Source organism: Plectropomus leopardus, chromosome 5, assembly GCF_026936395.1.
Source record: "Plectropomus leopardus strain MGB_pleo_1.0 chromosome 5, ASM2693639v1, whole genome shotgun sequence".
NCBI classification, from domain to species: Eukaryota; Metazoa; Chordata; class Actinopteri; order Perciformes; family Serranidae; genus Plectropomus; species Plectropomus leopardus.
Genome location: NC_142180.1, coordinates 13,148,805 through 13,170,300, shown reverse-complemented (window position 1 = coordinate 13,170,300; position 21,496 = coordinate 13,148,805). Strand labels below are relative to the sequence as shown.

At 39.7% G+C, this 21,496-nt stretch overlaps 1 protein-coding gene across 2 annotated transcripts in view; it reads right to left on the bottom strand.

The window, feature by feature from the left end:
• Positions 1–21,496, bottom strand: part of ror1 (receptor tyrosine kinase-like orphan receptor 1) — a 146,716-nt gene that overhangs the window by 21,791 nt on the left and 103,429 nt on the right. For both annotated transcript variants that reach the window (XM_042484153.2, XM_088077540.1), the window contains 2 exons: positions 20,753–21,043; positions 20,434–20,467 (listed from right to left, as the gene is read on the bottom strand). In XM_042484153.2, coding sequence (XP_042340087.1) covers positions 20,434–20,467; positions 20,753–21,043 — 325 coding nt within the window. The remainder of the gene's footprint in view (positions 1–20,433; positions 20,468–20,752; positions 21,044–21,496) is intronic.

The window sequence follows — 21,496 nt, the reverse complement described above, 5'->3', positions numbered from 1 at the left end:
CATACACACATATGTCAGCTACAGTAGGGCAATTACAAGAGAAGCATGCAGAGGAATCTTCATTTGTTTTCTGTGAGTGTTTTCATGGGAATGTGGATCTTTCAGCTCAATTTCAGGAGTGCCTATGGTTTGCATGTTCCACATTTTATCAGAAGTGTGTCATGCAGTGTGGGACTCACACTGGTCTGGTCTTGGTCATGACTTGGTTTTAGGTGGTCTTGACTGCAACACTGTTAAAGAAGTATTTCACTGCTGGAAAGATGATTTTTATTTTCATGAAACTGGACTGTCAATGCAGTAGAAAGATGTAAATACTTAAGAAATTGGTGCTACATGACCAGAGAAAGCAGAGAAAAACTACTGAGGCGTATGCTTTTGCTCAAGAGGTAGAAAACCTACAACTACCAGAAAGCATTGCGCCACACAGGACCAATAAACGCTCCCATTGCAAGCTTGCCAGTTTTGATAGAACAAGCATCATGGTGGCCAACTGATGAACAACAATCTCCAGTTACAATTAAAGGGTAAGCTAAAATAGGTTTCTGAAAACATTTTGGGCAAGAAATAGGCAATGCAGCAACAGGATCTTGGTTTGTATTTCATCAGCACTGCTTAGTTTTACAGATTTTAAGAGAGAGAAAGAGAGAAGGGCAGCTCTTTTTCTCTTTACACTTCTATTCTTTGTGTCCGTGGTGGCGCGCATGTGAAAATGGGAATGTACAATCTGTAGTTCAAGCAGCAGCCTGAAAACAAGTTTACTGGGAAGTTTACCACAGTTCATTTACACATTCTACCCACACTGTAATAAAAGCTGGTTGAAAATCGGCAAAGTAGTCCTTTAACTAAAATACTTCTTTAATGTATACACAGAAACAGACACTTCGACACACACTTGCTTAGAGAAAAGGTTTGAAGACTCTTGACAAATGAATCATTCACAGGAAAGGGAGAGTTTTCAGGGAAAGTGGAGGAGGTTGAATGTTGAGCCCACAAAAATGGATGATTCATTCAGAGTCTAACTCTACAGTTAATCATCCTCAAAAAGAAGCTCAATTTGGCAAAAAGACTGGATTCCTCTGAAAATCATAATCAATCAAAATGATGAGTCTCTCTTTTCTCACTATTTCTCTGCAGGGACTGTTAACGCTTCCCGACCCAACACCTTCCCTCGCTTTCTATCCATCCATCTGTCTCTCAACACAAGGCTCTCTCCTGCATATATGACTCTTTGAAACCTTCTGACCGCAAAAAAGGAAAGACAAAACTTCTACATAAAGAAAAAGTAGAAAGAGAACTCCACAAAGCATCAGCTTTGTGACAAAGTCTATGATTTGTTGGTTTATGCCAAAGCATCCACACTTAAAACAAAATGAGGCATCATTGTTAAACTTAAAGAATGCAGGTAAGAATTATTTGAAAGATGTAAAAGATACAGAGCACATTTCCTAAATAATTAAGCTATTTGCATCTTTAAAAGTAACTTAAAATACCTTCAACAACACCTTTAAAAGTGTGAAACATTACCATTACAGCGCATGCTCTGTGTATCCCAGAATAAACAAATGTTGTTTTAGGATTTCATTGTTGGGTTTATTCTTTGCTTCATGTTTTGAGGCTTTCTGCATGTAAACTGGGGTATTCCTCATCAAGAAGCTGTGGGCTGGGATGACGGGTTTGTGTTGAGTTTTGGGGTTAAAGGGATGTGAAACTCAACGCTCTTTGTTGGAGGGGATATAGAAAGGATGGGATTTTAAGGGTGAGGAAGCAAGGGGGTGGATCCCGATGACATTTTAGATTTCAGGGTTTGGTTTGCAGGAGCTGCTGTGGGTGCTGAGTGAAGAGGAGATGAGCTGCCGGCAAGAGGAGGCCACAAATGTTGGATCCTGATGGGGGATGCCCCTCAGCGTGTGCTATATGTGTTTTGATGTTTGAAACTGTGGTGACTTTAACTAACAATGAGCTAGGAGAGAATTTGGGAGTATGAGGGCACTATGCAATACTTAAATAAAATCAGGAAGTGTGGTTTTTCACAGGACCCTGCCAGTGGTTTTGCAAGTTTTAGCCCTAAAATAAAAATGCATGGATGAAGTTGTACTGTATCATTTTGTTCATGATACCTACTGTGTTGTTTACTAATAATTTTACAAGATTTGTTGCTTTAGTCTGTTTTTAGGATGCTTTTCTAACATGTGGTCAGGAACAACAGATAGAAATTGGCTCTTTGAAACTGATCAGAATTTCCAAAAACAAAATGACCATAATGGCAAAATATACATGATGTAAAGGTAAGGTGATGTATAGCGCATTCGCTGAATGTGCAGAAACAATGGCATATTTTTGAGTACTTGATGTATCATTTTACTGTATGGTTATTTTGGATACTTTTTATATATTTTTTTGTGGTGAATATTTCCTGAGCTCAGTGTCTAAAAGAGAAACTTCACTATTGCGCCTTTTTCAGAGAGTATTTGTGAACATGTGTACGTTGTTAGATGGATTAGATGTGTGTGTTTACAGGGAAGGTGTCCAACAAAACAAATCAAAGACACTTGTAGGTCTGGAAAGGAGTGGATGGACATGGGAGGATGAGAGGAAGAAAACAAAAGACAATCGTGCGGTCCCTATCCTCACGAGACCACATTTCCTGCCTGGAAGTGAGTCTGCCACAGATCATAAAAAAAGACAATGAGCTAACAAAACCTGCTCAGCATTATTTAGCCTGCTTACAATTACAAAAGGCACCACAGAATTAGTTCTCAGCAAAACAAAAATACAACATGTTGCAAAAGATTTATCAGAAGTAATTCTAGTGAAATACACAGTGATATTTTGCAACAGCCAGCAATAACTGCGGCTTTGTGATTTGTACTGGTGTCCACTTCTAGACAATGTACTTTAATTATCATAGGAAAATTGCAGGCATGTGTGGTTGCAGTGTGCAATGATCTCTTGCTGACAGAGAGCCAAAATGGCCACCAGAGGCTGAGGTTGACTGGGGTCTGTGGCTGCCAGTGGCCCGTGACCGCACTGGGAATGAACAGCGAGCGAGGGCAACTAGGCACTGCATCAGGATACAATGGAGAAAGAACAAGCCCTCCTGGGTCGTCGTGTTACTACTGCTCACCGACTGCAACAATAGAGGCTTCTGTCAGAGAGGAGGATGGACAGATTCAAAGTGTACTGAAAGAGGAAGGAAGCAAGAAGGGATAAGAGATGATATTTAGAAGACATCATGGGTAGATTTAAACTTTTCTAATTTTTTGAAATCTTTTAAAATAAAACTTTTTTATCATGGCAGTATCTTTTTATTAACTTTGTTTGTTAGTCTTCCTTGTTCTCAGTGTTATGCTTTCCCCGCTGCATTAAAAAAAATCTGCTGCACTGATCTGTGTACTTTGCTTCAGGTAATGGTGAGAAGACATAAGTCTATCCAGGAAGTCCAGTTTACATACAACATACAACTACTATGAAAGCTTCACAGTTTACTACACTACAAAGTATTATGACTAAATGAAAAGTTATCAAATCAGCAATTATTTGTCTTCTGGAGAATAACTACATATTTCAATGCGTTTTGGGGAGGCTGCGTTTGATGTCGTGCTGTTGTTGGTCTGAACACAGTCTGTAGTGGTGAAAAGGTGACAAAAATGCTTTGGTGGGGAAGTGATGCCTTAGTTAAAAGTGAGAAGCTGGCCACCAATGTTGTTATACATTGATATGTAGTTGAATTTAGGTAAAGATGTCAGGTGACCAAATTTTAATGTCAGGACAACAGCTAATGCCAACATCAATTTGATGTACAAAACTGACTACAAATGATGTTGGTTTTAAGTTGTGTTAAGGGTGGCTATGGCTCAGAGGTAGAGACGACCTGTCTACTTATCGAAAGATCGGCAGTTTGATCCCCGGATCCTGATCCAGTTTACATGTCATAACATTCTTGTGTAAGATACAATATTGCTCTTGATGGCTCTGCCATGTGATTGCCACGTGTGTGATTGTTTATGAATGTTTAGCTGTGTAACTGGCACCTTGTATGGTAGCCTCGGCAACCAGTGTTTCTGAATGTGCATGTGAATGGAAAGTGCAAGTCCAAGTTTTTTCATTCAAAATCCAACATCGTCTAACTGCCAACATTATCTTGACATTGAATATGAAGATTTAGTCAGAGGGAATGGAGAATGAAACCTCTGCAAGAAGTCATAATATTTACACACAACTAATCCTAACATCAATAGACATTTAAAATACTATCAACACAATTTTCATTCCATCTAAAATTCAACTTTTGTCCAATGTAGGAGTCCAACATCTTTCTGATGTCCTATTGACGTCCAGTGCCAGCTGGTCAGTCTAAGTGAAACGTGCATTAGTTTGAAAGTTTATCAGGTGCCAAACAGCCCAAAACAGTTTAAAACACAACAAGGAAGAATTCTACTGCTCTGGAAAGTTACCACGGCTGGTTCAGAGTGTTTGCAGGACAATCCTGTGATTTTCTTTATTTGGTCTGAACATGGTTTACAGTCATGGTGGCTCTCTCTGCCCATGATAAATGACTGTTCTTGTATCTATTTCAAACAAGATATTGTTGCATCACTTCCTGTGAGTCTGAGGCATTTTCTCAGAGAAGATGGAGCAGACATGGGTTTGTTCAAAAAGTAAATGCTAAATTTTTTATGAAACTGATTGTGGTTGAAATGCTTGATCGAGATATAAAGTAAGCATACTGTATATTAATGTTGGCATTTCACTGAGTGTAACTTTAATGCTAATCTTAACGAAACAGTAGAATGCCTTCAAGATATAGATTCTGTCGCTGTACTCTGTTGAAGTATTTGTTGTACGGCCCTATCTTTCATGACTGCGGATACTACTAAAGAGTTTTAATAATAGGGTTAACACATACTTGGTGAGTCGACATGCAGGGAAGTACCCTACATCAATCCCATCACTCCTCACAACGCCCCTGACCTGGTGACATCACTTCCCCACGAGAACTGCAGATATCGGAGGTGAGGGGGGAGGGTTTGGGGAGTATGGGCGTCAATTAGCAGGATAAGGGGGGCAACGTGTCTTTTAAAACCTAACATAAACCCAGTGGTGTTTAGACAGACACATACACACACAAACAATGGAGCACAGGGGTTACACAGTGAAATCCATTGCTAAAGAGGTGAATTAGAGGAGGAGGAAGAGGGTGGGAGGGTTTTGCTTGACAAATAACTGACCCACTGGGTGTAGAGGTCCCTGGAAAGAAATAACAGACTGAAGCATAAAAAAACAATAAACTGAAAGTAAAAAAAATGTAGGAGAAAGAGGAGGGAGTGAAAAGTTAAGTCAGAGAGAAAACTGGGAGGAAGAGAGATTGAGAGATAATTGAGGAAAAGAAAGTTGAGGACTGGAAATAGTTAGGAGCTCTGGGCATTACATCCAACTCCTGTTGAACAATGTCATATGTGTGCAGCCCCAAAAACATTGTTATGCAAAAAAAATTATTGATCAAGTTCATCATGCCTCAGTTAGGCAGGGTTCAATTGGATATGAAAAATACTTTGATTTTAAATGCTGACAAAGGAGTGTCACAAATGTAGCGGTTTTTGATTTATTTTTATACAACTTTTGTTCCCCCCCTGGAGCAGTATTACAAACTCCAAGCTTGTTTTCCATTTTTTTGTGGCTGTAAAAATTCCTGCCTTTAGTTTTTCTTATTAGCATTCCTTGAATTGACTCCAGGCTGCCTTGAAACATCCGTGTGGAAATAATAATAACAGGAAAAGCAAAGAAAGCACTAAAGAAAGAACATGGGAAAGAGATAGCCGAGAGCGAAGCTACTTCTTCTGTGATTTAGACAGCATGTAACCCCCCAGCCCCACACACGCAGACACACACCCACGCTCACACACTTTCCTGCATGATTTACGACAGCTTATTGCCTAGATCACAGATCCCAATCTGAACACACAAAGGCAGACACTTAAAAAAGACAGGAGGACACATGTTTTGGCTGACTGGCTACTGACAGTACTGAAAGGACAAGAATGCACATGTTTCAACACAAGCTGGGTTTTCTGAGGAAAGTAGAATAATCCTTGATGAGAGTGATTAAGAGTCACTAAAGGCATTCATTGTGGGGAAGGAAAACACTGTCGCATGATGGAGCCCATAAATAATCCCTCTTTACACATACTGCTGTCAAAGGTGTCTGTAGGACACAGAAAACAAACAAAAAGGGATCAAGTCTGATTAAGGGATATCCATCTCAACACATTCACAGAAACTTTGTAAATAAAAGATGACAATATGCTCATATGTCTTTGTCCGATGATCAAATTTCGGTTATGTCAAAGTATTAGTGAATAACTTTGATGCCGGTGGGTGAATTTCACGGCTGTCATGAATTCATCCATTGTCAGCAGCCTCATCATACCAGAATGAAATGCAGCTGCAACTTACTGATGACTTACTGATGACTATACACTAGCTAGTCTTTTTCACATTAAACCCACATCCGACATTCAGAGAATTCAGCCGTGTTGTGTGAAGTTTCTGGGGAATTTGGGTAAGATAAGTTGCTTGATGAAGCTCAAACAGAAATGCCAAGCTGAAGGGATGTGGGCACAACAGAAAGGTAAATCAAAAAACTCAACACCCCATAGTGGAACTAAAGAGTCCTAGAGACAAGGCTCTGGATCTTCCAATAAAAGATAATTTACAGGCTCCTGCACTCTTAAAAACGAAGGGGGCTAACTGGCACATTATTCAGTTGTAACAAGGACCTGACATACACTCTCAGAGTTGTCACCGCTATTTACAACACAGACTATAAGTATGTGTTTATGTTAAAGCTGCTCTTCTGTGTATTCATTGACTTCCTGCCTAGAGTCGTCTCAGAGTGGAAAAACTGCTGTAAAGTGATTGCAGGAAAGGAAAAGAAATACAACAGAGGGATGATGATGCAAACTGTAAACTGAAATTACCACCCTGCAGTTGTATGTCTCCAAAAACCAGTCCAGTTGCAGATACAGTTTACATCCAGATGCACATGAAGCCATGACAGTTGCTTCAAATATGGATGTTTCTCTAAAGAAGCTACAAATTCTAAAACATGAATGCTTCACACAACATACTCAATCTGGCTGCATAGAGGTTCTATACAGTCAGCACAAGGTGGACAACCGAGATTAGTGTCACCAACTAAGTATCTGACCAAACGTCTGTCCCTCTGCTGCTGAGTTATGGCATAGAATAATGGCCCACAGGGTGCTTTTGCAGAACAATATGTCACAGTGAAGTTGACCTTTTGGATATAAAATGTCCTCATTTCATCATTTTATAAAATTAGACATTCATGTGATATTTTGTCATCATTAGCATATGAATGAAGTATTGACCAACACAAGTTTTTTAAGATCACTTTGACCTTTGACCACCAGATTTTAATCATTTCCCTATTGAGTCAAAGTGAAGGTTTGTGCCAAATTTGAAGAAATTCCCTCATGGTCTTCTTAAAAAAATCACATTCACAAAAATGAGATGGACGCAAGGTCACAGTGACCTTAAACTTCAACCACCAAATCTAACCAGTTCACCCTTGAGTCCTAGTGGACGTTTGTGCCAAATTTAAGGACATTCCCTCAAGGTGTTCTTGAAATATTGCATTTACAAGAATGGGGTGGTGCATGGATGTATGGATGGATGGAGAACCCAAGAACGTAATGCTTCCAGCCACGGCTGTCGCAGGCGCGGAGGCAAAAAATTTTTATGCCATCAGTATATCGGCCTGTTGACGTGTTTGATTGACAATGGGTCTTTGACTGGGAAAAAAACAAACGAAACAAACGAAACTAACTAAACTCCTTTTGTTTAGCTTTTTAAGGTTTCTTATGCTACAAACTTCTGGTACTTGACAGAAGTACCTGGCAGAAGTACTTGGCAGTTTGTTTGAAGCTTGAAGTTCTTTCTCGTGTAAACACGGTGGGAAATAAAAAAAAATATTATATTCAAGTATAACATTAACACACACACACACACACACACACACACACACACACACACACACACACACACACACACACACACACACACACACCATCTCCCCTTCAATGCACTCTGTCTCGTTGCCATCATTTGATCTGTCCTCTGGTTGGCCGTGTGGCGTGGCGCACAAAGTGCAGGACCTTTAACCAGGATTCACATCCAGAGTCCTGTCTTAGGTGTATTAAATGTCTGTCTATATTATGTAATCAGTGTTTATCCCATTTTTATTGTTAAATTTTTATAACCAATCTTCATTTGAGCTGTTCAGTTTGGTTTGAACTTGATATCCAAATGTGTTGCTGGTGAAATCTTTCTTTAAAGAAAAGCTGGGAACTAAATTTAGATTACTGACTTGCTATATGCTTCCACAACCCAAAATGTCCTCTAGTCATACTGTATGCATGCTGTTTGGTAGGCCATGATCAACACATCAAACTGCATTGATCCTGTTAAGCTCTACAAATTGTTCAACATCCCCTGCCTCAGACACACAGGATACAAAAGCCTCTATATATACCTGGAAATACACTCGGTACACTGTGCTTCCCTCTGTTTCTCTCACACTCCCGACATCACCATTAAAGGCAAAGAAAGAACACTTTCTGTGTGCATGTATGTGTGTGTTCTTTTTCTATGCAGGAGTGTGTGTGAGTATGTATGTGTTCATGGGAGGTTTGGGGCAAAGTTCATGGAAACCCCACAAACCCCATCTAGGCCTTCAGGGAGAAACCCTGAATCACACACACATACACACACTTTCTTACCAGACCTGACCTTGACCAGACCTGCCAACAGGATCACCAACAGACAGACACAGGGGATTCTGGGAAACAGGAAACAGGAAGTGGGCCCTGTCCAAGCTGAGTGTGAAAGCCTTGTTCATAATGAGTTGTGTATGAAACTTGCGGTGTGCGGTAAAGTGTGTAAACACAGACTTACACCCATACTAATGCCTAATAATGTAAATTGCTTAAATGGTTTAAGCCGACTACAAATCATGACAGTCTCCACGAGTGTGTGTGTCCACATGTGTCCGCCTGTATGTGTGTGGAGCCGCCCGAACTGTTCAGCATTTAGCAGAGAGGCATCCAGGCTTGTGGGAGGGGGCTGCAGTGGGATCTCTGATTTCAAACAGTGTCAGTGCCCTGGGACCAGGCCGTGTCAAAAGGGCCTGTCCCCAATGAGCCATATTAGGGCCCTGATCCCCAATCAATCAGCACTGCACTAAAAAGAATCCACAACAAGACGGCAATTAAGACCCACCAAGGGCTTAACTAAACACGTGTGAGAGATAGGGTTTGTAAGAGTAACTGCGTGTGCACTTCTTTGTGTTTTATGTAGATCTGCAAGTGTGCATATGTGTGACTGCGTGTGGGTAAAAGCCTTTGGAGACAGAAGGGAGAAAAAAAAAAAGCCCCAGTCTACTCCGGACGTGCAAAGTAACAGAGGACAGAGGTGAGGAAAGTCTCAGTAGACCATCTTTGTTTTCACTTGTGTATCAGTGAATGTAAAACACTGACAGAATGCCCTTTTTACCTTTTGCCAAGAAGGTTTAATCCATTTTCCATGTTTGGCAGTCAACAGGAATGCTAAGCAATTTGGGAAGACTAAAACAGTTATTGCTGTTGGTTAAACTACGGGTTGAGAAAGCTCCACTGGTGCAGAGCCTGTTGTTGGCAGGTCCGAGTAGTGTCTGAGAGTTCCAGAATTAAATATATTTTCTTTAACTGGATCCCAAATTGAAACAAGTTTAGCAAACCCCCCCTGCGTTGGTCTGATGTAGAGTGCTCAAGTGGATCAGTATGTGGCAGAGGAGTAGTGCATCCAAAAATTGAGTGGGCCTGTCATCCCCTCAGTCTGAATGGGTACGATGCTTGTGGTGCAGAGCAAATCATCATCAATCCTGGCCAGCATCTGAGAACCACAGCAGTGTTGACACTGGCACTGAGGTGAGGAGAAGTGAAACCAAAATCCAAAGTTTCTCAATACAGCGCACACAAATTCACAGACTGAGCTAAGAGCCTATTGTGACTAAAACAGCACACACTGTACGCTGAGAGCAGCATTGCAAAATGAGAGGAGAGATGGGTTTTTAAGTGGTGGACCTGCCTGTAACCTGCACATTGCTTTCGCTAAAGCAGGGCTATCCAAGGTTGGTTTTTTTTTTTGTTTGTTTTTTTTTTAATGGGGATCAGATTAGACAATGTGAAAACACCTGGCATCAACTGGTTACTTACAAAAACAACAACAACAAAAAAAAAAACACACAAGCAAATGAGACAGCTGCAATTGTTTCATCTCGTAGTGCAAAAGATCACCAAATTCTAATCAGTTCATTCCTGAGTTCAAAAGGATGTTTGTGCCAAATTTGAGGAAATTCCCTAAAGGCCTTTTTCAGATATCGCATTCATAAGAAGGAGGTGGACACAAGGTCTCAGTGACCTTGACCTTTTACTTATAACAAAACAAAGTCTAATCAGTTAGTCCTTGACTCAGAGTGGACGTTTGTGCCAATTTTAAAAAAAGAGACCCTTAGGATGTTGTTGAGATATCACATTTACAAGAATTAGACAGACAGATGGACAACCTGAAAACATAATGCCTTTGGCTTCAGCGATCACCAGCGCTTCTCTCTCCCCCTCCATGCCAAGTCTCCTCTGTGCCGCAGCTGCTTGAATCACAAAGTAGTTATAAAGTCAAGAGCACTCACTCTGCAGCAAAATTCGACTGCTCGACATGAAGTAATCTCAGTTGACAGAGGAGTCTCCACCTGATGATTCAAATCTCCGACTTTAAAGGGGCAGCCCCAAAAACGAGGTTCCTTCTCATCTAACTTTCAGTCAGAGAGTATTTTCTAAATCATCAAAGTATTTCTACAAAGAGCGATCAGGGAGAAATGAGAGAAAATAATTAGTTTTTCTAGTGAAATCATCACAAGCAGGTGATTAAAATATGTCGGTATTTGAAAGGATTGTGGTTGGAATGCTAAAATTTAATTACCTGCAATTTAAAAAGAAGACAGTAGATAAAAAGTGAAGTCACCACAAAGAAGACTCCAGGGGATCCGCACTAAATGTAAAAAAAACAAAAACTAAAAAAACAAACAAAAAAACAATAATATAAGGACACAACATTTGTCAATAAGCGACATTGTTTGTACAGGGAGCTGTGCTTATGCGCTCATTAAAAAAATGTTATATTCATGTTATATTCATTAAGCAGCTAATGTACAGTAGCAATCACCTTAAATCAATAAGACAAGTACCCTGCAGTAACCTGTAGCTACTTATGCCACACAGTCAGATCAGTCAGCGTGTTAGTTTGCCCGTCTGTCTAGACCCTAATAGAATATAGCTGAGAGCAAAATATCTGCAACCCTAAATAATTATCTCAGTTGAGAGCTTAATTGCAGTTGAAGTTAATGCTTTGACATGCTGTTACTTCATTAATGAGGATTTTGGATGCTTTGCTGATGTTTGCCAGATAAAACCTTTTGACGGCATCCTTTCATCCTGCTACGCTCACACCTAGAAGGCAGTCGGAGGCACTGCTTGTGCAATTACCTGACGTCCTAATAAATCAGACGCTAATCACACAGACATGATAAGTACAAGCCTTCGACAACAGCTGCTGTAGAGCAGAAAGGACAAGAGAAAAGAGCTTTCAGGGTATCAATAAAACTTTTATGATTACTGTAAACAAGTATTTCAGTGCCTGATACTTTTGAGCGAGCCCGAGCAAGCATCGAGATTAATGTAGAGGGACATCTTCAAGTCATTATACATTGTGGAAATGACTTCCTTGAACTAATTTGTCAATCAACCCATGCTGTTTTTAACTCTTTTATGTCTCAACTGTAACTAAATTACTGAGGCTGATGGCAGCATGGGCCTCGCGGTCCTGTCACGTCAACTCAGGTCAATTTAATCCAGTGTGATGACAGCTGGCTTATTACACACACACATACACACACAGACACACATAAAAGCACACACACACACACACACACACACACATTTATACAGGATATACATACACAAACGAGTTGCAGGAAAAGTTATTAATGTTGGTGTGTTTATACTGTATTAAAGTTAAACATGCTTGATTAGAGTAACCACTGTGTGTCATCAAATTACACCCAAACACTCAACAGGCATATTAACTTCAAACTTACATAAAGTATATAAAGGTCTCACTGTAATGCAGATGTAGACATACACGTAGAGAGAAACATATAAATCCAAAAAAGCAGCAACTTCAGACACATGCAATTGTTGGAATTACTGTCAACATTGGTTTGAATTAGGGATGCACAATATAAAATGGGCTGAGAGATAATTAAAGGATGAAGGGAAATTTATATTATTTACTAATTGGCATTTTTCACAGTTTTAGAGGAGGACAACACAATTGTGCCTGGGGTCTGAAGGACCACTGCCTTACCGGCAAATGACTGCCCCGTTAACTTGAGCTAACACAGCAGCAGCGCCTAACATCCATAACTGTGCTCTTAAACGGTCCCAAACCACGTCGACAATGAAATGGCATAACTCGTTAGCCATGTGATGCAAACAGTTAGCCCTGTCACTGTGTGTATGTTTGTGTGTGTGTGCTATAAACTTTAAAAAAATAAATAAAATACAAAAACATGAAATTGTCACTTGTCTTATTCATATCAGTTTGGCTGGAAAGAAAATCCATATTTTGCATCTGTAGTTTGAATTAACATATAAGAGTAAAATATTGCTGTAATAAGGTCTTTTCATGTTAAAAAGGAGAATAATGAAGAGAAGAAAGCTGGAGAACGCCTTCCACCAAATACTGACAATCGTCAATTTAAAAATGGGGAATATGTCGAAGCAAATGACAGGAAGACTGAAGATAAGCAAGCAACAGAAAGGTCACCACATAGATAAAAAGAAGCCAGAAAAATTCAGTACAGAGTCAATCTGTTCTTTGTTAAACCTGTCCTCTTTATTCTCCTGTGCAGACGTCCAGAGGACAGAGCAGAGAGGCACGTCGGAGGGAAAAGGGAAGGAAAAAAAAAGGCAGCTATTTTTGTAATTGCTTTTTTTTGCCAGTGCTGAGAGAAAAGGGGGGAAAGTTTTGAGAAATTTAAACAGCCTTGACAGCCAGGGTGTAGTGGTATTAATCTTTTCAAACAGGGAGAAAACCCCTGTATTATAAACACAGACAGAGATTCAGAGATCAGCGGCAGCATTGCATAAAGTCTGTTTATTGTTGCTGACAGATTAAAAAAACGTACATATCCAGAAAGTTTTTCAGAAATATAAAAACTGCTGGAATTTTTTTTTTAATTAAATAATAAGGTTCGGCCTCCATTTTTGGCAGAAACAAGCCAGGAACACAACACTGACATATCGCTTTTTAAGTTGATGTTGCCCATGTACAAACTCTGCAGACATAAAGCAACATTAGCATTCAATAAGAGTGTTGTTTCGGACACCTGTTGAATGTAAGTCCAGTATTCACTCTCCTTGTAGCTCTGCTGCTGATCTCCAACACCAGAATGTAGCTATTTAAGTCTCACAAAGTTTACCAGATAAGACAAGGGAGCATACAGAGGGTGTATCAGAGCTTTTCCACTGAAACAGCTGCCTGCTGCGGCCAAAAATTACAACAGAAGAGCAGATGGAACCAAAACAGTAAAGTTGTGCTGCAAGGCAAAAACAATGAACTGAAAGACGCTAAAACTCTGATGCTGAACAGTACCAAAAAGCGGTTCTTTGGCTCATAATCATAATGGAACCTGTTTTTGTGCTAAATGGCATCCGGTCTTTTCAAGGTGCTACACAGCACTTTGTCAAATATAGAACCATCAGAGGTGCCATTGTTTTTACATTTCTTAGCCTCTTGAATGTTGCCAGGTAATATAATGGAGGAGTCATTATGCTTCTAAATCACTCTTAATCAAGTCAATCTTAAAATATAAATAGTTATTCATTATTTCTAATGAAATGTTGGCTTAAAAGATTCAGAATCTTGTACTAAATGCCTACTTGGGAAAATTTGTTCTTTTTAAACCTGGAATATTTCAGTGCACATGAGGGCATAAAGTCTGTAAGCAACTGCTTTTAATGTGTTATCATCTGGAAATACTCAATTTGCAGGCTGTTTTAAAGTTGTGCTTTTATTCTTTCCCCAGTAAAAAAAAACAATCAAAACTAAACTAAAAGACAGGTAGAGAACCTCGAAAGAACTACACAAGGACAAAAAAAAAGTTCTCTACTGTTCCTTCAGCTTAGTTTCATTACTAAGGAAAGAACCAGCAGATAACCTCTAAAAAGTTCTTTTTGTGGCAGTGCTATATAGCACCTCAACTCACACCAAAGAATTGCTAAGGGAGCAGCAATTTTCTGTTTTTATTAGTAAAATACTAAAGCTGCTTTAATAATATATTTGACACAACACAGAAGAGGCTTTTGAAACCCGTGGACCATGTGTCAAATTTTACCAACTCCCAACATGAGTACAATATCCTACTGTAGTGCTATATTAAAGTTATCAATTAATTCATTTTCTGTGATAGGTTTGCTCAATCAAACCGCTCTAACAGACAGAAAGAAAAAACACTCAAACAAGTGATTTGAAGTTCAGCTGCATATCAAAATTGTTTCTGATTAAGAGCTAATTAATACTATTGATTAATTAAATTGAAAAAGGACTCTAGGAAAAAAATACAGAAAGAAATAAAAGCGTGTAATTTAATCATGGATAGTTTTAGGCTGCTCCGTGTGTTTGCAGTGTGCACCCAGGCCTCAGTTTGGAGTTACTGGTTGCCTTTGCTCTGAGCACACAGCCAAACCTCCAGTCACACAACCAATCACACCTGAACACCGCCAACCCTGCAAGAACCCGGGAATCAAAGAACAACATGCAACCCAGAGTGTTAATGGTACCATCCTCCTCCTTCTCTGCTAACACTGTTTTTCTTTCACTCCCTTCACTCTCCCGCCGTCTCCATCTTTTTTTTTCTGCAAATGAAGGAAGTGTGGCAGCGTACAGAGAGAGAGAGAGAGAGAGAGAGACGGGGAAAGTTGGGGGTCTAATTTTGGCAGGCGAGACTTTTTCCCCTCACCCTGTGTTTATTTTGGCTCTATTAAAACATCTCCAAGGAGGGGAAGGGAAGGAAAGGGGAATACGGAGGGAGGAGAATGAAGAGGAGGAGGACGGGCACAGTGTTCACAGATCTTTCTCTAAGTGAGTGATAACTGGTGGCACACTGATGAACTTTGGATTTAAAATGTAATTGAGAGTTGTAGATGTGACACTCTGAACTAAGACTTGAGTCAGACTTACATAAGTCACAAAAATGGGGACTTGTGACTTGACTTGCACTGCTGTAAGTGTCAAAAAAGTGTAAGTTTTACAATTCAATTTATGGATTAAAAAATTGGGGCATATTGTGTTAAATAATGAACTTTAGAGGTGCTAGTCTAAGGATTTTATTCCTTTGAATAGGGCCAGGCTAATGTAGCAGTTTCCCCCGTTTTTAGTTTTTATTCTGAGCTAAGCTAACTGGCTTCTCTCTCCAGCTATTATCTTCTCATTTAACTCCCAGCAAAAACATGAATAAGTGTACTTCTGAAAATGTCAAACTATTTATTTAATTAAAACTGAACTTTTTCTGCACTAAAGTCTTAAGTTTTGTATTGACAAGAATGAGATGGACGAGAGGTCACAGTGGCCTTGACCCTTGAACACAAATCAAATCTCACAAATCTCACTAGTTTAACATAAAGCCTGAGTGGACGATTGTGCCAAATTTGAAGAAATTTCCTCAAGGCGCTCTTGAAATATTGCTTTTAAGAGAATGGAATGAGCACGAGGTCACAGTGACCTTTGACCACCAAAATCTAATCAGTTCATTGAGGAGTCCCAATGGACATTTGTACCAAATTTGACAAAATTACCTCATGGTGGTTTTGAGATAATGCATTCACAAGAATGACAGACAGACCTTAACCCTAACCCAAAAACACAAGAATAAAGTAATTAAAAAAACAGCAACTTGACTTGAAATCTTAGGTTTAATCTTGTCTTGAATGACTTGTGACTTCAGATGCATGGGCTTTAAAAGACTTTTTAGAAACAGCAAGGCGGAAATACTTGGAGATCCAAAATTGCCTGTTCTTAAGGAAAAGTTCATGCTTCAAACTTTCCGCACATCTCTTCTGTCCTCATCCTCCTATCTCCTCCTTCCTGTGCTTTTGCTCTGCTGTAGTTTTCTGCTCTGGTCTTAAGCAACCACATTGGACACAAGCTGGCTGAATCGTAGTTGAAACCTCCGAATTTGCCTGTGGCTACTCTCAAAAACCCAACCCTGAGGATATATCCGAACACACACACACATACACACAGTGTAATGTCCCGCACACCACAGAGTGTATACTTAAGCCCAGTGTAGAGGGAATGGAAATCAGAGCACAGACCGAAGCAAAGACAACACTGAGGACATGAAGTTCATGTTATGTTCAGGTTCAAGGTGGGTGGCAAGAAATTTTCCCCCAAATTTGTGACTAACATTTGTGGCTAATTTATCCCAAGAAAACGGAAGTCACTGGAACTCTCTGTAACGCGCTCTGCTGAACAAGGAGATGATGGGAGAGAGTGGGAGGTACAAGAAAGTATATTTCACTTAAACTGACAAGCGTCTGAACCAGATGTCTTTCCGAAAACTTTGAGTCAAGGAACAGAAGTTTTGGCGTTTGAACAGCTGCAGCATGAGGTAAGCGGGTTGCAGGTCATCACGTGTCATCATTAGGTGACCCTGTCTTCTTGACGGCCTGCCACCATACTTTACGGCTAATAAGTTTGCCGTGGCACTAATGATGAGCAGCAGTGACGATCAGCCCACCACCACCGCAGCACTGCCGCTGTCAAAGGAGGCCCCTGTCTGTTTAAATGAAGTCTGTAATGACTGTAATGAGACTCAAGATTGTACGCTGGTCTTCGGTTGACTATAGCACTTTTCTTTACAAGTTGGCAGAAAGAAGGAAAAAAAAAACACAAGGTGAACTTAATTTATCCGAACTGACAGGGTGTAACGTCTGGTGTGTTAAAAGCTGTGTGTCTCAATAAGTTTCAATCTTTCAGATTTTTAAATTAAAGCAGTACTAATAACAAGGCGAAAAGCTTCTGCTGGGTTTAGTCAGCTGGAGCATCACATAAATCATCAGCCAAAATTCATCACGAAGATGAAGAAGTATCAAGTTCCATTTCAAGTCCCAAGTCAAGACAAGCAAATCTCAAGTTAAAGTGCTTGTTATGACTGACAGGCCCCTAGTCAAGTCCCAAGCTTGAGTTTCGAGTCCTGAATAAGTCATGATGCACTCTTCATAAAATGTAATGCAATACAAACAACAAATCATCAGCAATCATAAATACCATTAATGTAAAAAAATGTATTTGTTAAAGCAAGTATGACTGAATTTAATTTTAAAAAATTGCTAAAGTAGCCCCTTTATAGCACACAGAGTCATTAAAGAGGAACAACAGAATGAATTTTGTATATTTCTGTCCTGTCTTGTTGTATTTAACTCATCTCATATTGGAAACATGTCTACAACTTTCTCTTCCCAAATTAGCTTCATGGAAGCAAGTGTTTTCAAGTTAAAAGGCTCAAGTCCAAGTAAAATCACAAGTCATTGGTGTTTAAGTCCAAGTCATGCTGCAAGTCTTTTTTGATTGTGTCAAGTTGAGTCTTAAGTCATCAAATTTGTGACTTGAGTCTGCATCAAGTCCAAGTCATGTAAGTCCAAGTCATTTATGAAATCACACAGGCTTCAAAATTTCCAGATGGGGTTGATAGAAGGAATCTGGGAGGTGAGTATTGAATCATGTTATATTTTAAAACTACTACTACAAAAAAAATTGGATTAGCAATGTCATCCTGGTAATCTCTTACATTGCCTACATTGCTTACTTTGCCAAAATCACATCCTCACATTTTATAATCTTGATTTTTTTTTTCCATTTTAGATTATTTCCAGTGTTGTGGTTTCAAACCTCTTTGATTTTTCCTTTTTATTTATAACTCCCTTGAGAAAATTGTGATTTCTTTGTGAGCCAACTGTCTCGTCTATGAAACAAACTTCCCGAGGAAAAAAAAAAAAAAAATCACAACATGTAAACAAAGGAATGGCAAAAGCAGATGTTTGAAACAGAGCACGCGTACACTCAAGTATGTGCGTATGTGCATGCAGTCGCCTCAGTGTGTGAGTGGATTTAGTAAGTGTCTGATATCCGCTCGGTGCCAGCAGTTTTGATTCACAGAACGCCGCATGGAACATGGCAGCGGGCCTTGCCATAATGTCACTGGGGAAAATCATCCAGCTTAACTCCTTTGATCCTGCGAGAATCAAACGAACTGAGAAAGCTCTTAGAGTTTTATCCCACAACACTGCGGAGACGTCAAAACAAAGCAGAGGAAACTCGCCAGACTCAAACTAAATTTTGATTTGGGCAGCAGTATTGCTCTTGCCAAGAACATGAAAATGGTTGACGTGAATTTATTTATGGATACTTTCTTAAAACATTTTGTATCGTTTGGTTTTATTGGCTACTCTCAGTACTATTTTATTTGATGTGCATGGTCATGTTAAGAGATTAGGATTGTGGTTGGTTCTGCTGTACATTCAGACAGCTGGTATCTAATTATGTGACTATAAAAGGTTATACAACAGGAAACCACTGAGACAGATGTACGTCATCTTTCTATACTCCACATTTCAGGGGGCAATATTTTAGGCAGACTTAAGTTAATCAATTTAACTCACTAGTAGATGCAGAGCATTCACTCTTAATTATAATAATTTCATTAAAGCAGCAAAACAGATGAATGTCTCATTATTGCCCTAAAAATAAATGACTTGCACAGGTTTTAAATTCGTCAACGTTTCCAGTTACGTCTTGTTTTCTGATTAGAATTGGCTGAAAGTAAATTAACCCTGTTTCTCCAATATTATGAGTATCGGCATGTTATGGACACTATGTAGTGTTTTATAGACGTCAACATCTGCTTTTAGATTGGTGAACAGTCTTGTTCCCACCCAACAGAGTCCACATGGTTCACATTCACAACTGTGGCCCACGGCTGAGTGTACACAGTCCATATTCAAATGTGAACCATGTGAGCTGTGATGGTTGTGAAGAAACAGCAGCACAGAGCATCAGACTTCAGGGATTTAAAGGCTTATATTAAATATTAATTCAGCCACATTGAGACCTGCACCAATAAAATGGAAAATTACAGACCAAGCCGTGTTATGATGTGAGATATTACTCAAATGAATATGCTGTGGAGCACTCTTAAGAATAGTGGCTCTATGCAAGCAGCAGTATAAGATAAAAACAATGCTGCATTTTCTGGGTTTTTCAGACTGTATCAGCAGAAAATATGTCAACAAGCATTGGAAATGTTGTTACATGTATAAATTCTGTTCACCGAACTGCAACTTTCTCTTTAGGTTACCTAAGAAGACATGATGTTTGTATTTTCTATAATGAAATTTTGTCAATTGTGCACACTGGAAACAACCCCAATGATGAGAATCAGTAAAAATAGAAAATCTTAATTAGCTAGTTATCTCTTTCTCTGAGTGATCCGGGGTAGAAATTGCAAACAATTACAAACAGGAAGCTGTTATTTTGACGCTTGGCGAAAATAATTGGAGCCCAATATTATTGTGTTTACGAGGCTGTGGCATACCTATTTTTTAAGATAACGCAAAGGCGGTGGTATCTTATGAAACTGGATAACCTTAGGCATCCATTAGAATGAACCATGTAGGCATAGCAGAATATGGGCAGAATAAATGCTTCAAATTTATGCTAAATTTTGCCAAGGGAAAAACTTGAACGGCATTTTCAAAGGTGGTCCCTTGAGTTCTCACCTCAGGATATCTGAATGAACCTATGAGTCTCCCCTAAACGTCAGTAGGCTTCTTCACAGTAAAAGTTTTGATCCTTACAATCAGATTAACCCTTCAAATTAAACTTATACATAACATATTAAAACAGGGTTGTTGCAGAACTCAGAATCTTAATAGTACTGGTATTAGACTATGCACATCAGATAATTGGTCATATTAACTGTAAAAGAAAAAAAAAAGTATTGATTTCTTAACTGACATATTGACATTCAACTAGGCTAAATGCTTCAACAGCTTAAATCCCTGAAAATAAACTTCTTGTCTTTTGATTACGGTTTGCCACCTCAAGAATTTCATTGGCCCCCTCTGGACACCTCTACGAAAAATTTCTTGGGGCACCACTGGCAAGAGCTCTCTTGAATGTCCTCCATGTTACTTTCCGGTAAAGTACAGCATAAATAGAATGACAGTGAGAAAAATGGATGGAGGAAAAGAAACTTACGTTGGTCTTCCTGGCAGAGGTGTAGGGAGTGGATCTGGAAAAGAAGACAAGGGGATTTCTTTTTACAACAGGATAAACAATATTGCTCCCAGATTTTTCTCGGCACAAGCTGCCAGCTACAAGCGAGAATCAGCAGAGAGGAGAGTTGCTGAAAGGATCCAGATCTCCAGTAGGAAAAGATGAGTCGGAAAAAATGTCTTTGTTTGTCACAGTAAGTGCATGAAACACTCGTCACAAAGCCACTTTATTGTGACATCTGCATGCCACTAAGTTTTTAAATCCTTGGCACATGCTACTGTCACTACACATCTCCTCTTACCAAATTTGACAAACAGCACGCCTGTCGTGGACACGGTGCCCTGGGTGTTGGTGGCCATGCACTGGAAATAGCCCGTGTCGGTAGTGTCCAGGTTGCGGATGCGGAGGCGTGATCCATAAGGTGTGGATCTGTACGAGACCCGTCTTGGCTCCTGCACCACGGGGGCGTCGTTCTTCAGCCAGCGCACAGTTGGCGGCGGGTTTCCGGACACACGGCAGAAAAGCTCGGCTGTGTGGCCCAGAGAGGTGGTGATGTTATTCATGGGAGCTTCGAGACGAATGAAGAAGGGCCCTGGAAGACATAAAAGAAGAGGAGAAATGAGGGAAATGAATACAAGTGAGTTTAAGAAAGAGGAGAGGTAGGAAAAAATACTTAGAAAAGTGGGGCAAGTGAGAGGAAATGTCAGGAGTGAGATGATTGAGAGAGAAAAAGACAAAAGGAGAGCGTATTACACAAGGCCAAGAATAAGACATAAATCAAACAACACTAACTGCACTACATCAGAGCAAGATATCAAAAAAACATGCTGCTGTATAAAAATAGTGGTAAAACAACATTTAGACACACATATTCAAAGCCTGGCTTTGCAAGCTATTTTGTGGTTGCCACTGCAGTGACACTTAATTTCACTTTTCATCACGGGTGTATGTTGCCAGAGGATTTTCCCCGACTTGTGTATGAGCTTATGAAGCAACGTCACCTATGTTGTGGGTAGAAATTTAAAAGAAGCTGTCACTGTAATAG